Source organism: Balaenoptera borealis (assembly GCF_965194805.1).
Source record: "Balaenoptera borealis genome assembly, chromosome: 2".
In the NCBI taxonomy this organism is placed as follows: domain Eukaryota; kingdom Metazoa; phylum Chordata; class Mammalia; order Artiodactyla; family Balaenopteridae; genus Balaenoptera; species Balaenoptera borealis.
Genome location: NC_138867.1, coordinates 53,265,247 through 53,281,789, shown reverse-complemented (window position 1 = coordinate 53,281,789; position 16,543 = coordinate 53,265,247). Strand labels below are relative to the sequence as shown.

Sequence of the window (16,543 nt, the reverse complement as noted above, 5' to 3'; positions counted from 1 at the left end):
AGAAATAATACAGCTTTTTTTTTTTTTAAAGAGACCGTTATGCCCAAAGGTTAATACATACCTGTATCAATTAGCAAACCTATTTTTAATGGGTTAGGAATGGCATCGATATTAATAAAAAGAAGACAAATTGCAGTTACTAAAAATATAGCTTAAGGCTTTTGTCAAATTTCGCACATTGGAATTATATCAGTCACCAGGCAGAAAGAATGCTTATTAAAAAAATTATATTAAGACAGTGAAGGGCAGCAAAGAGGTACCCCTAACACATTGGTTTTTAAAAGTAGCAAGAGATGAGTCCTAAGTAACTACTAGGAGGTCTGCAAGATGGCACAGAATGCAAGAAAATAAAATTAAATATGCCCATAGCATATGGTTATCAAAGTAAAGCTCAGCAAGATTTGTTCACGATAGCTAGTGAAAAGTTTGAGATGGACCGTCCAAAAAAGAACAAAGTACTTTATGGACTCTCACATTAAAGATGATCATCTCTTACTCACTGTATCAAAAGATTAAATTCTTGGTCTAATTGTGAGGGTATGTACATCTTTAAACTTGCTATACCCCTTTAAAAGTCTTTATTATTTTAAAAATTATATTTTTGAAAAATATACGGTTAAAAATAAAGCATGCTTTCTGGCACATAAAGGTAGTAAAATGCATTCAATAAAATTTCACTTGAGAGACTGTCCTGGCTACAAAGGGAAGCTTCATTTTTCTAGGACTTCTAGTAAATGAGGTGTTCCACACAATTACATATTTCAGATAAGAGAATCTTATCTTTAACTGATTAAAATAATTAAAAACTTTTTTTTTTACCAATTAGGTTAGAACGATTGCCTATTCTCTGCCTTATTAAATAGTAATAAATAACATCTAGACTTTTCTTAATGAATCAGGATCAGTATAATGAGTGTCAATTATTTGAATACTGACCTGCTTTCAGAATATAATGAAGTATCATCTACAGCAAATATATCCATAATATTCCACTACTATGTTCTTGTGTTTCCTTACCTAATGTCAAGTGGTCATGTATCACCTCTTACTGCTACCTGAATGGATGTCCCTAGCCATGCCTTTCTCTCTCACTTTAAAAAATTTTATATTATTTCTAGTCCTATAAAATAGTAGGCTAGAAAGATCCACAGGGAAGTCCCTGCCCTGGGACTTCTTTTGCTTGTTTATTTATTTATTTTCTAATCCTTGAGGTACACTTTATATACCATCAATTTTACCCTTTTAAAGAGTACTGCCCCACACTTTTATTGTTCTTTAATCTGTTTTTAACTTAGAACCAGGTAATCAGTTTATTAGCACCATGCCCAAAGTAAGAATAAATAGAGTATTATTGATGGCTGGACTGAGAGGCTTTCTATGAGTCAAGGGCAAATATACTTTCACTTTTCCACGTAAATAACATTAAAAGTTACCAATATATTAAGAGTAGACTACGGGAAAAATAGGTCTGATACTTCCAGCCTCCAGGAACAAAATGATGACTTAAGGCTCCCTGAAGAGAGCTAGCTGCTTTGGAAAACAGGACCAGTTTGCTCAGAGAGGAATTAATTCTACATGGTATCAGGCACAACATAGAGCTAACATTCCAGAAGGGTTTCTGTTTCTTATAAAAACCAAGATTAAGCTAGTTTAACATTATATGTTAGATAGATGAAAAGTAGTCAAAAACTATATACTTTCACAACCTATCAAGCCTGAGAGGCCCTAGTCTGACTTAATCCAGCATTAAAAAGATAGTTTGAAGAGACCTGAAATGGCCCAGTGCAATTTGAGAGGTACTAAGCACCTCAGGGATGTGTTTCATGAAGAGGCTTTAAAATTGTTTCTTGATTTACAAGCTCAGATTGCTCTTCCTCCTCTAATTTCTGGCGCTAGTCATAGAGCAGGTATTGTGTGCTTGGAACTTTGAAAAGAGGATCTGACACCTTATCTCCCTAGAGCTGATTAGAGAATAAGTCCAAACGCATATCTCTATGTGACTATGTTCAGTTTGGTGCTGCTTTTGATATGATGAAACTTAAAGAAATCTGGAAAGGACTTAGAGACATAATTTAACAAAAAGGATTATATAGTTTATTAAAGAACTTGACAGAGCCAACACAGGAAACCAACTATCTCCAATTAACTATCAATCTTATTCAAAATTTATTACCCCCTACAAAAATCCTATGCACAGGCCTGGATGATTTACAGTGGGACTAAAGAGACTCCCAGGCTGTAAACAGGATTGTCCTGCAGTACATCTCTTTTGACATTGCTGGTATCTAAAGTAAAACACCACATTCCTTGTTTATTTAAATTGGGATGTTAGAGCCTACTGCAGATTTTGTATTCAACTAAGAAATGTAATTTTTTTGAATTTTAGAGTCAAATTTCATGCTGCTATAAAAATTCTCATTATATGACTATAATAATGGCTGTATTCCTTCACATTCTATTTCTTTCGTTTACTGAAGCCTTCTTTATACATTATCTGAGGCCTTTAAAAAGTAAATAGGTGGCAAAGCAATGGCAAAAATTATGAGGTTATATTTTTGTAGTGCTTTTCTCCATACACAGAGGCATAATTATATTTATTATCTGACAATATCTTTTTTTTTTTTTTTTTTATGATGTTTGCTGTGGGTTTGTCATATATGGCCTTTATTATGTTGAGGTAGGTTCCCTCTATGCCCACTTTCTGGAGAGTTTTTATCAGAAATGGGTATTGAATTTTGTCAAAAGCTTTTTCTGCATCTATTGAGATGATCATATGGTTTTTATTCTTCAATTTGTTAATATGGTGTATCACATTGATTGATTTGCGTATATTGAAGAATCCTTGCATCCCTGGGATAAATCCCACTTGGTCGTGGTGTATGATCCTTTTAATGTGTTGTTGGATTCTGTTTGCTAGTATTTTGTTGAGGATTTTTGCATCTATATTCATCAGTGATATTGGTCTGTAATTTTCTTTTTTTGTAGTGTCTTTGTCTGGTTTTGGTATCAGGGTGATGGTGGCCTCATAGAATGAGTTTGGGAGTGTTCCTTCCTCTGCAATTTTTTGGAAGAGTTTGAGAAGGATGGGTGTTAGCTCTTCTCTAAACGTTTGATAGAATTCACCTTTGAAGTCGTCTGGTCCTGGACTTTTGTTTGTTGGAAGATTTTTAATCACAGTTTCAATTTCATTACTTGTGATTGGTCTGTTCATATTTTCTATTTCTTCCTGATTCAGTCTTGGAAGGTTATACCTTTCTAAGAATTTGTCCATTTCTTCCAGGTTGTCCATTTTATTGGCATAAAGTTGCTTGTAGTAGTCTCTTAGGATGCTTTGTATTTCTGCGGTGTCTGTTGTAACTTCTCCTTTTTCATTTCTGATTTTATTGATTTGAGTCCTCTCCCTCTTTTTCTTGATGAGTCTGGCTAATGGCTTATCAATTTTGTTTATCTTCTCAAAGAACCAACTTTTAGTTTTATTGATCTTTGCTATTGTTTTCTTTGTTTCTATTTCATTTATTTCTGCTCTGATCTTTATGATTTCTTTCCTTCTGCTAACTTTGGGTTTTGTTTGTTCTTCTTTCTCTAGTTTCTTTAGGTGTAAGGTTAGATTGTTTACTTGAGATTTTTCTTGTTTCTTGAGGTAGGCTTGTATAGCTATAAACTTCCCTCTTAGAACCGCTTTTGCTGCATCCCATAGGTTTCGGGTCGTCGTGTTTTCATTGTCATTTGTCTCTAGGTATTTTTTTATTTCCTCTTTGATTTCTTCAGTGATCTCTTGGTTATTTAGTAACGTATTGTTTAGCCTCCATGTGTTTGTCTTTTTTACGTTTTTTTCCCTGTAATTCATTTCTAATCTCATAGCGTTGTGGTCAGAAAAGATGCTTGATATGATTTCAATTTTCTTAAATTTACTGAGGCTTGATTTGTGACCCAAGATGCGATCTATCCTGGAGAATGTTCCGTGCGCACTTGAGAAGAGCGTGTAATCTGCTGTTTTTGGATGGAATGTCCTATATATATCAATTAAATCTATCTGGTCTATTGTGTCATTTAAAGCTTCTGTTTCCTTATTTATTTTCACTTTGGATGATCTGTCCATTGGTGTAAGTGAGGTGTTAAAGTCCCCCACTATTATTGTGTTACTGTCGATTTCCTCTTTCATAGCTGTTAGCAGTTGCCTTATGTATTGAGGTGCTCCTATGTTGGGTGCATATATATTTATAATTGTTATATCTTCTTCTTGGATTGATCCCTGGATCATTATGTAGTGTCCTTCCTTGTCTCTTGTAACATTCTTTATTTTAAAGTCTATTTTATCTGATATGAGTATAGCTACTCCAGCTTTCTTTTGATTTCCATTTGCATGGGATATCTTTTTCCATCCCCTCACTTTCAGTCTGTATGTGTCCCTAGGTCTAAAGTGGGTCTCTTGTAGACAGCATATATATGGGTCTTGTTTTTGTATCCATTCAGCCAGTCTATGTCTTTTGGTTGGGGCATTTAATCCATTCACGTTTAAGGTAATTATCGATATGTATGTTCCTATGACCATTTTCTTAATTGTTTTGGGTTTGTTTTTGTAGGTCCTTTTCTTCTCTTGTGTTTCCCACTTAGAGAAGTTCCTTGAGCATTTGTTGTAGACCTGGTTTGGTGGTGCTGAATTCTCTTAGCTTTTGCTTGTCTGTAAAGCTTTTGATTTCTCCATCAAATCTAAATGAGATCCTTGCCGGGTAGAGTAATCTTGGTTGTAGGTTCTTCCCTTTCATCACTTTAAGTATATCATGCCACTCCCTTCTGGCTTGCAGAGTTTCTGCTGAGAAATCAGCTGTTAACCTTATGGGAGTTCCCTTGTATGTTATTTGTCGTTTTTCCCTTGCTGCTTTCAATAATTTTTCTTTGTCTTTAATTTTTGCCACTTTGATTACTATGTGTCTCGGTGTGTTTCTCCTTGGGTTTATTCTGTATGGGACTCTCTGTGCTTCCTGGACTTGGGTGGCTATTTCCTTTCCCATGTTAGGGAAGTTTTCGACTATAATCTCTTCAAATATTTTCTCTGGTCCTTTCTCTCTCTCTTCACCTTCTGGGACCCCTATAATGCGAATGTTGTTGCGTTTAATGTTGTCCCAGAGGTCTCTTAGGCTGTCTTCATTTCTTTTCATTCTTTTTTCTTTAGTCTGTTCCATGGCAGTGAATTCCACCATTCTGTCTTCCAGGTCACTTATCCGTTCTTCTGCCTCAGTTATTCTGCTATTGATTCCTTCTAGTGTAGTTTTCATTTCAGTTATTGTATTGGTCATCTCTGTTTGTTTGTTCTTTAATTCTTCTAGGTCTTTGTTAATCATTTCTTGCATCTTCTCAATCTTTGCTTCCATTCTTATTCCGAGGTCCTGGATCATCTTCACTATCATTATTCTGAATTCTTTTTCTGGAAGGTTGCCTATCTCCACTTCATTTAGTTGTTTTTCTGGGGTTTTTTCTTGTTCCTTCATCTGGTACATAGCCCTCTGCCTTTTCATCTTCTCTATCTTTCTGTAACTGTGGTTTTTGTTCCACAGGCTGCAGGATTGTAGTTTTTCTTGCTTCTTATCTGACAATATCTTTGTGATATAAGAAATAGCAGATCTTGAGCTTTACTGGGAAGACTGAAGAGAAAAATGGATGGTCCCATATACATTTTTACTACATAGAGAAGCTTTTTACTACATTGGTGTTAAAAAGATTAATACATTGACTCAATTATAAGTATATGCTTTCACACTAGGGCAGAGATGTTAAGAGGTTTCTGGGTTGTAGATCAATATTCTTTCTTAGGGGGCAGCTTTGTTGAGGCATAATTGGCATACAAATGAGCTGTACATGTTTGAACGTGTACAGTTTGATGGGTTTGGACATGTACGTATGCTCATGGCACTATCACTACAATCAGGTAATATCAAATGGCAATGTATTTTGGACTGTTTAATTGTATGGGGCCCAAAGTATTTATTGATGTAAAAGTAACAATCTTTCTTTCAAATGACTTTTAATTATTTTATTTTCTGTCATAATGGAACTGAAGGAATTAATAAAGAGTAAATACAGCAAAACATTAAAAAAATTAAAATAGCACACCTTATTTATCTTAGAATTTCTATATGGAGAAACAGATGGATCCTGATTTCAAAGTAACTTGTCTCAGGTAATAGAATAGATTTAGAAGCAGAACTATGGTTAGAATATAAATTCCTAATTATCTATACAAATCTGGCTAAGGATCTAGCCCAGGAAATTGGATAAGGATTATAAAATCAAAGGAATATTACTCCCTGATCAAAGGTGATTTCCTAAGATGACAGAAGTCCTGAAAAAGTATCACATCTATTAGAGCACCTGGCTAAATGGGAGACCTCCATTCATGCAAGGACAAAACTAGGTAAATTAATGCATGGACATTAGAACACAAAGCTTTCTTGTACTTATGGGTTTCTTTCCAAGTGCTTTTAATGTGAGAATAATACATTAAATTCTAAAATAAAGTGGCAGTAGTCAGCAAGTGTTAGACTTGCCAGATTAATTCATAGAATCAGGAAATAATATTACTGGAAGCTTTACTTAAGAATGTACCTAAGTTCACACACACATACCTTTTAAGAAAGAATATGATTATAAAAATGCAACTGTGAAAACACAGTTAAGGAAAGCTTATTTTGAGATTTTAATTTATGTCATATTTATATGTAACCATATTGATTATAGGCTTTAGCTCTAAAACAGTATTAAAATTCATATTTTCAGGACTTCCCTGGTAGCGCAGTGGTTAAGAATCCGCTTACCAATGCAGGGGACACGGGTTCAATCCCTGGTCTGGGAAGATACCACATGCCGCGGAGCAACTAAGCCCGTGCGCCACAACTACTGAGCCTGCGCTCTAGAGCCCGCGAGCCACAACTACTGAGCCCACGTGCCACAACTACCGAAGCCCGCGGGCCTAGAGCCTGTGCTCCGCAACAAGAGAAGCCACCACAATGAGAAGCCCGCGCACCGCAACGAAGAGTAGCCCCCGCTCGCCACAACTAGAGAAAGCCCATGTGCAGCAACGAAGACCCAATGCAGCCAAAAATAAATTAATTAATTAATTTAAAAAATAGGCTTAAAAAATTCATATTTTCAATTTGTAGATTTGGATAGGAAACAAAATGAAACCATGAATAACTATATTTTTCTCTTACAAATGTAAAATTATTATTTTTATATAGCACTATAAATTTATTAAACGTCTTCTCATTACCTAATTTACTTCTTTCAAGCAACTTGAAGGATGCACAAGGCATTTTATCCCTGGATTTATGATAAGAAAATGGAGTCACTAAGGCTTAAATAACCTCACTGCTAGTAACTGAAATTGAGTCTTAATACTTTCCTGTTTACTTTGAAATATAATATTCCAAAGCATTCGTACAACCATTAGTGTTTCATATAATGAGCACCTAGTATTACTGTCAAAATTTGTATTAAAAATAGTAAATTCTTCTTAGTGAAGAATTCCAAGTAATAAAAGTAGTACTAATCAGGGAAATAGTCACCATTAGAACACCACAGTAAATAACTGTTGCCTATAGGCAATATCCATCAATGGATGCTAAAATTAGTGTGAGGAAGCTTGAAAAGAAACAGGATATTTGTATAGTTGCAAAGTATCTTCCCCTCCCTTACTTATAATCTCAAAGGGAAAAAGAGTAACTTAACAGTGTAGCAACTAAGCAGAAACCACCTTAACCAAGTGATCATGGTAATATCACCAATAAAAAGACAACAGACATCTTGTTACCTCCGGTACGATGCACTGGGAAGGACATGCCACTTATGTGGCAATCTTTCCAAAAAATGTGTAGCCTCAATCTAATCATGAGAAAACATGAGACAAACTCAACTGAGACATTCTACAAAATATCTAACCAGTGTCAAGTTCATGAAAGAGAAGAAAGGATTGAGGAACCGTCACAAATCAGAAGAGACTAAGGAGACATGATGACTAAATGCAATATGGAATTCTGGAAGGAATCACAGAACAGACAAAGGGCACAGGTGGGAAAACTGGTGAAATTCTAAGAAGGTCTGCAGTTAGTAATAGTGTTGTGTTAATATTAATTGCTTGGTTTGGATCATTGTACTATGGTTACACAAGACCTTAACATTAAAGGCATCTGGAAACTCTCAATTTTTGTAACTTCTCTGTAAGTCTAAAATTATTTCAAAATAAAACAATAAAAAAATAAATAACATGGCCCATTCTGAGACTAGAAGAAAAACGATAGCAACCAAATGATTGCTTTCTTTGGGAAGTTAATTTTAACTGTCTCTTAGATTTAGGGAAAACCCAGGTATTTCTAGATGATATAAGAAAAATTAAATTCAGAAAAGTAATATATATATTACTCTAAAAGTAATATATAATTCTCATTCTAATTATGGAATAAAAAGATTTTTAACCTGGCTAACTTTCATATAAATAGACTGAAATAAGCTCCAGAAGAATCTTCTTTTTGTGTGTGTGTTAAGAAATCATTCTTTTAAGATTCAAATCTTTCTTTACCTAATTGTATTAAGTATTTCAAAGGCAGACAAATAAATCAACACAGCACTGTTTATGTCTAATACAGGCCTTAACCATACAGCTCTATTTCAGTAATTTCCTACTGCAATTCTCCCACTCCTACTAGATCATGAACTATGTACGAAGGCAAGAACCATCCACTGCCAACTTCATAGCCCTAGTCCATCATGGCTCTTCAGATGGGGTGGGAGAATAATAATTACTAGCTCAAAAATGAATAAAAAATTAAAATAAAACATCTTTCCAGTTAAAAGGAATTACTTTCATATATTTAAAATGCTTTTTAATTATAAGAAACAGTCCCCTGGGAAAATTATATATAAACTTAAAATTAAATAATCTTCACTGTATTCTTTCAAATACAATATTTGAAATCTTGTACTCTTTCAAATCTCAATATTGCCAATATAGCTTCTTTCTAATCTGGGTTACATTTTACTCATATGATCTAGTCACATATAAGTCTATCCTTTCCTTCAAATTCCGTTTATAATTTGTGTCATTCTGGTGAGTTAACTTTTTAATAATTTGTTTCACTCAAACATATTTTGGTGATTCTAAGTTCTACATCAAGTACCTGCCTTTACTATAATAGTCACTGGGGACATGGTACAAATAATCTTAAGAACTATGAGCTTTAGATAGTTACGTGGTATTACTTGTGCTACTTAAAATAAATAATAATGCCTATGGCCAAATGCTGTACCACTGTTCTGTATTGGAATACGTATTCTTTAAGTCTAGATATTACATCTTATGCTTTGATATATCTCCAGTGACTGTTATAGAACATAGTAGATAAAAATATTCATGCTTTCCAAAAGCATGAGCCTACACAAGATATATGCACAAAGCAAATTTGTTAAGCCAAATTTAGTGTACATTATTAAAGGTAACAATCAAATTTCTGATCATGTTCACTGAATCTACAATGTATTTTATTATTGTAAAAAGAAGACAGATTCGAGAGTTCCAATTGTTATTTTGGAAATTGAATATTACATGTTTTATAGCTGAAACAGTTTTAAACTAAAGATCTTCAGTAAAAAAGCTTTTTTGAAGCTATTCTAGAGCTTTATTAAAAAAATCACAGTACAATAAAGAAATATTTAACCTGTGTAAAAAGCAGGATATTATTTTGATCAGCTTTTGATCAGTTATATCAATACTTTAGATTTTCTGTACCTAAACATAAGAGCAAAACCAAAAACAAACAAAAAACAAGAATTTGTATTTAATACTATTCAAACCAACGTATGAATAATGTCTATACAAGTCTCATATATAGGGCCTAAACACTTTTCTTAAATGTTTTAAAGGGTATGCAATGTAAAAATGGACATTCTGTCCTGTGTACTTCTAGATATGTGCTATGGCAACATTTAAGTTTTGCTTGATGTGAAGTACTCTGTTTATTAAGGAACACTAGTTACGATCATGTTTGACTGAATTTCCTTCTCAGACATAAGTCCTAAGTGAAACTTAATTTTATTGGCTAACTGGCCAAAGAAAGCATTAAACAACAACAACAAAACTCAACTCAGGAAGAGAGAATAAGTACCAAGTGAAAATATAAGCTTGATAACTGCCCTTACCTTCACTTCTTTGTTCTGCTTGTTTTGCTGCATTTTCCACTTTCTTTTGTTTTGCTGCTAAGAGTTCCCGCTTTAATTGTCTTGCTTCTTTTCTGAGCTCTTCCCTATAAAGCAAAAACAATTATATGAGTATATAATAGACCAAAAGAGAAAGTTGTTTAGCAGAAACAACTAAATCTAGTTGTCAGGTACACTAAATCTCTAAGAAAAACAAAGTGAATAATGTAATTCATTTTGTTTCTGTGTATGTGTATTTGTGGTATGGAAACATACTTAAAAGATATATTAAAAGTTGTGATTTTTATAATAGCAATATAATATGAGTTACTATGAAATATAGCCCCCTTCAAATATATCAAACAGTTGGTAAGTGATAAATGAACTATTGTTCTCCCTCTAATTTACTTGCAAATTTAACATTCTAGTTTCAGTTTAATAATTCATGGAGATTCCAAATCAAAACAAACTTTTTAATATAAATACTATTCATTAAACCTGGGCATACACAAAAACATTTGGCTTCGAAACTTGTTGAATTCCTGAACTGGCACCAATAACTACCATTTATTAAGCAATTATTATATGCTAGGAGCAGTGCTAATCTTTTTTAACTCAATTAATTTTGAACCCATTTATATCACAATTTGCCAAATAATTTCCTCTCCTGTGAAACCTATCGGGCTGAGGTATTTTGATAATTAATACAATCATATATTAAAGGCAAATGGAGATGTAAGTTGTTGGCTTCACTGTAAGTCACTTGTTAAGTGATTGGTTTCTACAGGCCACTTTTAGGGCAGGAGATTCAAATTCAAGCCTTGGAAAAAATTATTAACTGTCCATGTCATTAACCCTGAGGGTCATTTGTGAATAGTTAAAACTATGCATTTTACATTTGTGAATGTCAGGCACCCACTCTATTTTCCACAAGCTAGAGTGGGTCACGGAGACTAAGAACACGGTAGCCCAAGGAGGCACCCCATTCTGGAATGTTCTCTAAAGGTAATCAAGGTTTAGCAAAATCCTAAGTCTAAATAGTTCCCTACTGATTCAGCCTTTAGTGCTTCCTCCTAAACCCCAAATCTCATACTTTTTTACTTCTGTCCTGTATTAGAGTCACCAAACTGATAGGTCTTGCAATGTGCATGACTCAGTTCTTTTCACCTTTTTTCCCTATCAAACACACACAGCTTGGCCTCCAAGGTCCTCAATTCTGAAACTTCCCTCTCTGATCAAAATCCACTATGTTTTTAGCTTTCTCAGCCTTTCATTCCTACTAAACTTATGCTCACTCTTTTAATAATGAAAGCCAACTCCTTAATCGTAGTTCACAGTCCACCAGTCTTATTCTAACCCAGTCATCTCTCTATCCATTCTGGATGCTATGGTCAGTCATTTCACTGATGTCCTCACTGGAACCCTTAATTTTCTTGATTTGTTTGGCCTGATGGATACATCATAATCACCTAGAAGAACTTGTTAAAACATGTTTGGGGAGACACAACTCCAGAAAATATTATTTCTTTAGATGTGAGATGTTGCCTAGGAATTTGCTCCTGTGACAAGTTACCCAGGTGACTCCAACATGAACTCAGGTTTGGGACCCAATGCATTAGGACCTTACTATAGAAATTATCTTCTCTTTCTTATAACTTCAAGCACTCCTACTTCACTAATCCTTTCATTCAGCCAACAGCATGCTCAAATTTCCCTGTACTCTGCTCCAATCAAGAGATTGCTATCTTTACAAGTGAACTCCTCGCTTGAAAGAATAGTTTATATACAGAGTCTAATTCATCAACCTCTAACTTCTTAATCTCTTGCAATCTATCCTTCTTATACTCTATTGAAACTGCTTCTATATCAATCAAATTCAATGTCCTTTTCTCAGTCCTCCTCTTCCTCTTTGGCCTTTCTATCATTCAATGATAAGAACTACTTCTTTCTGAAATTCTATCAGACTGTGTACCACTTTAGAGTCTTGATTCTCTAATTCTCCTCTGAATTACTCTTTCTCTTCTCATCCTATAATTGTTGGCATCTTTCTCATTTCTATACCCTGTACGCCAGCATTTTTATCTAATCTTATAACATAAGCTATCACTTTTATAATGGGTTATTTCCAAATCTAGACATTTTGCCCTACATTTCTAACTATCTATTACAAATCTCTGTGTACATTAGTGCTGTCCAACAGAAATATAAGGTAAGACACATATACAATTTTAAGTTTCCTAGCAGCCACATTAAAAAAAAAATGGTGAAAAGAAATGGGTTAAATTAATTTTAAAAACATATTTTATTTAACTCAATAACTCAAAATATCCAAGATATTATTATTTCAACATGCAACCAATATGGGAATATTAATATTTTACATTCTTTTTTTGGGTACTAACTCTTCCAAATGCAGTGTATATTTAACACTTACAGGACATCTCAATTCAAACTAGCCACATGTCAAGGGCTTAGATCCAGATGGATGCTTGAGGCTAGATGTCACAAGAATTACAAACTCTCTATGTCAAAACTCCAAGCCATCTCCTTCCTGGCCAAATCTGTCCTTTCTCCTGAAGTCCCTATTTGACCGTGAAACCATTTTCCTCCTAATGACCAAACTCTGAACTTCCCCTGGGACTGTTCACCCTCCCTTTCACTGAATCACCGTAGAGGTATGTCATCTTCCAATCTCTCTCACATGTAACTGCTCCTCTTGACTCTCATCATCAATGCCTAGTTTAGGCTCTCAGGATCTATTTCTCTGATAAATGTAATTACTTCCTATCTCTTGACGTTATGTGAAAACAGAGAGTAGCAACCACATCTTTGCTCCATCCACTAAATACCCTTATCTTTTTATTATACTAGTTTAAAAAATGTTTACTTTGGTAAGTAATTCAGGAAACTCAGATGATATTTTCTGAAGATTAGGCCTTGAGGGGAAGATTATTTTGAAAGTTGAAGAAGAAATGCTACATGATGGCTGAACAAAACTAGTTATTAGAGTGATCTGAAGTATGCAAAGAATGAGAGGCAATGAGAGTATAACTATTGTAGAGTCAGTAGAGCACAGTCATTAAAAAGATTAACTTAGGGTTCAGAAAGTCCTGACTTAAAAGCCAACTCCATTACTTATTGTCTGGGAGACCTAACAACAGTTATTTAACTTCTCTGAGTCTCAGCTTCCTCAACTATAAAATCAGAGTAAGGTACCTGAAATATTGGGCATTCAATACATGTTCAACAAATGATGATGGCTATTATTATTCAGATCTTATGTTCGAAACAGTACTACAGTTAAGGGCTGTTTGTCAAGTAGGAATATTTCCTTATTATATTATTTATTATAAACAAATGTTACCTCTACTCCATATGGAGATCAACCCTGTTTGTAATTTTTAAAAAGGGCAATGAATGTGTAATGCCAGCTTCTAAAAATTTATCCTTAAATAGTAAAAGATTTAGATACACTATTGAAGTAGCCATAATAATATACAAACTGAACAATGATGAATAAGAACTCAAAAAAGACAAAGTGAGACAGAGAAGGTTTAGGTCTTTACAGATTATTAAAGTACGTTTTCATTATACTGAATTTTTCAAGTAATTAAAAATTTACAACATTGTCAAAATCTTTCAGATTATTCAAACAACACCATTTGTTAGTACTTGTGGAATCCATAACTCTTGGAATGAAGTGCAAGTTTTTAACCTAGTCTTTAGATCACAGTCCAGTTTTAGGGTTCCCAATCTTACATTCTCTGGAATATAATTTTATCCATTGGTAATAGAATATATTTGAATCTGTTAAAATGAGAATGAAAATTGTAAGCCTGGAGTATATGTCACCTTATACTGCTTACAAAGCAATCATACAAACTATGGGCTTGCTTGAGTCTAGGAAGCATCTTTTTGGCTCCCTCAAAACCTAGTTTCTACTTGTACGGTAAAAGAAATAGCTTCTATAAGCTACTATTAACTCTAAGCTAATTAATTTTTTCCTAATAGGTAGGTCTCTAATTTGGATTCATTTGAATTTTAACATGGTTTGTATGATGTCACCATTATCCATCAAATAATTCTGCATTGTATATATTTTTAATCTGGTAAATCTGTAGTATACTCTCTTCCAATGAAAAAAAGAATTCCTTAAAAACATCATCCCAGTAAAATATCAGGAGCCTAGAAACTATAGTAGCCTTTATATACTTAGTAATAGCAAAGAAATTACTAATTCATTCAGCAATTTCTGGAGCATCTAATATCTGTACTGTACCATTCTGAGTGATGACACAGAAATCAAGATGAATAAGGAGGGAAAGGAATCTAACTTTGTTAGGTTCTTCAAATCAGTTACCTCCCTTACCACTTAATCTTCTCAATAACCTGTGATATAGGCATTTTATAGGGAAGAAGGCTGAGGCTTAAGGAGCTTAAATACTAAGCCTGAAGTCACACAATCTATCAGAAAGTGAAAGAGCTAGAAACTGAAAATGAGATTGTCTGAATTCTAAGTCTATGCTCTTTTCATTATGGTATAACTGAAACCTTGAGAAAGTCTCCAAGGAGCCTAAATTCCAAGGAGAGAGATAAATCATGTACATAAATAATAATAACAGTACATAATAGAAAGCAATAACTGCCATGACAAAGAAATGACTGAAGCATTTTGAAATTCTGAGGAAAGAATACTATACACCAAATAAGGGATGGCTTCATAGAGGAGGCATTTGCAGTGGACCCCGAAAGATGAGTAGAAGTTGGCCAAGAGGAGATACAATGAAAGGCATCCAAGCAGTGTGTCTTAAAGACGGGAGATGGCAAAACATTGGGTGCATGTTAAAACATTATGCTATACCATAGATGACTTAAAGGGGGACGGGGACTAGAAACAAAAGATAGAGCTAGGAAGAGAGCCTGGGGCAAAGTCTAAATGCTAGGTATTTGTGAGGAGCCCAGGTGAGAATGTTGTCCTTCCATTTTTTTCCACATCTTTGAGCGTCCATTTCTTTTTTTTTTTTTTACAACCAATTTCTCAGTGGCTCTTGTCTTCATTGTATCCACTATCCACCTATTTTAATACCTTACCAGTAACCCACACATTCCTTAAACTGCTGTCCTAGAAGAAGTACCTTCTTCACAAACTTCAGTGGCTTCCCTTTAGATCATAACTTAGACCTTCAGAAGAATCCAACTTTGTTGACCCCTGACCTCTAACCTTTTGCAACCTCAGACCTAGTGCCATGCTTGATCTCGTTCTACCTTTTGGATATTCTTTCTCTGTTTCCACTGGCTTTTACTCTTCCACCTCCTGCTTCTCAAATTTAGGTGCTTCTTAGTAGCCTAGTCTCAACCCTCTCTTTTTTTCTTCTCTTCTTTAGAAATTTCATCCATGTTCAGGATTTCAATTCTATTTTCTTAATGCAGTCAAAGTGTAAAAGCCAGATCGTTAGCCTATGCTCTTTACACATTTCCACTTTCAAGCTTAAATTCACATTTCCAACTGCCAGATGGATACTTCAATTAGTATCCCACAAATGCATCAAATTTACCAAGTCAGATTGATCATTTTGGCTACTCAAAAAACACCACCTCATTTTCTCTCTCCTTTCTTTGATAAGCCACCAGAACGCTGGTCGTCAGGCCCATCTTCTAGTACTGCTCTCTTACTCTCTACAGCTATTCAGTAGCCACATTCTTCCTCCTTTACAAAGCCTCTTCCTTTCTGTGGTTAGTGACAGCCGTTTAGGCTTTCGTGACTTCACTATGACCACAGTCTCCTACTTGGTCTACGTGCTTCTGGTCTGACCTTTCTTCCATTCATTTTGCACACTTAGGCCAAATCCTACAATTCTACTCCCTAATCTTTTTAACTCCCTAAGTCCTATTGAATTGTGCACTAATTTCTTTCCCAAGCATTCAAGTCCCTCTTACGAGCTACCTTCAAACTGCTTTTTCAACTTTATCTATCACAGTATCGTCTACGGTTACTCTAAATTTCAGCCAAAACACACTAGTCATAATTACCTTGGCAAACTTTGAGCTTCAGCACATACATGCCTTTGTTCATGCCATGTCCATTACCTAAAATTGTCTTTTCTCCCTATTACTGCCAATTAAAGTCTTCCTCATTTTTCAAGGCTTCATGGAGAAAGTGGCACTAGAGCACAGCTTTGGGGCAAAGTTTTCAAGCTCACTGTACCTCAGTTTTTTCATCTGTAAATTCTGACTATATTCAGCCTATTATTATAACAAAGCTGATGCAAAGATTAAGGATTAAAATGAGTTAAGAGCACTATTAGGTGCTTAGAAGGCAGTTTTTTTTTTTTAAATAAAATATACTACAACCAACTCA

At 34.6% G+C, this 16,543-nt stretch overlaps 1 protein-coding gene across 4 annotated transcripts in view; it reads right to left on the bottom strand.

Moving 5' to 3' along the window:
- The window catches only part of CWC27 (CWC27 spliceosome associated cyclophilin), a 249,514-nt gene that overhangs the window by 118,551 nt on the left and 114,420 nt on the right, over window positions 1–16,543 (bottom strand). For all 4 annotated transcript variants that reach the window (XM_082383187.1, XM_082383188.1, XM_082383189.1 and 1 more), the window contains one exon: window positions 10,189–10,292. In XM_082383187.1, the coding sequence (XP_082239313.1) occupies window positions 10,189–10,292 (104 nt within the window). The remainder of the gene's footprint in view (window positions 1–10,188; window positions 10,293–16,543) is intronic.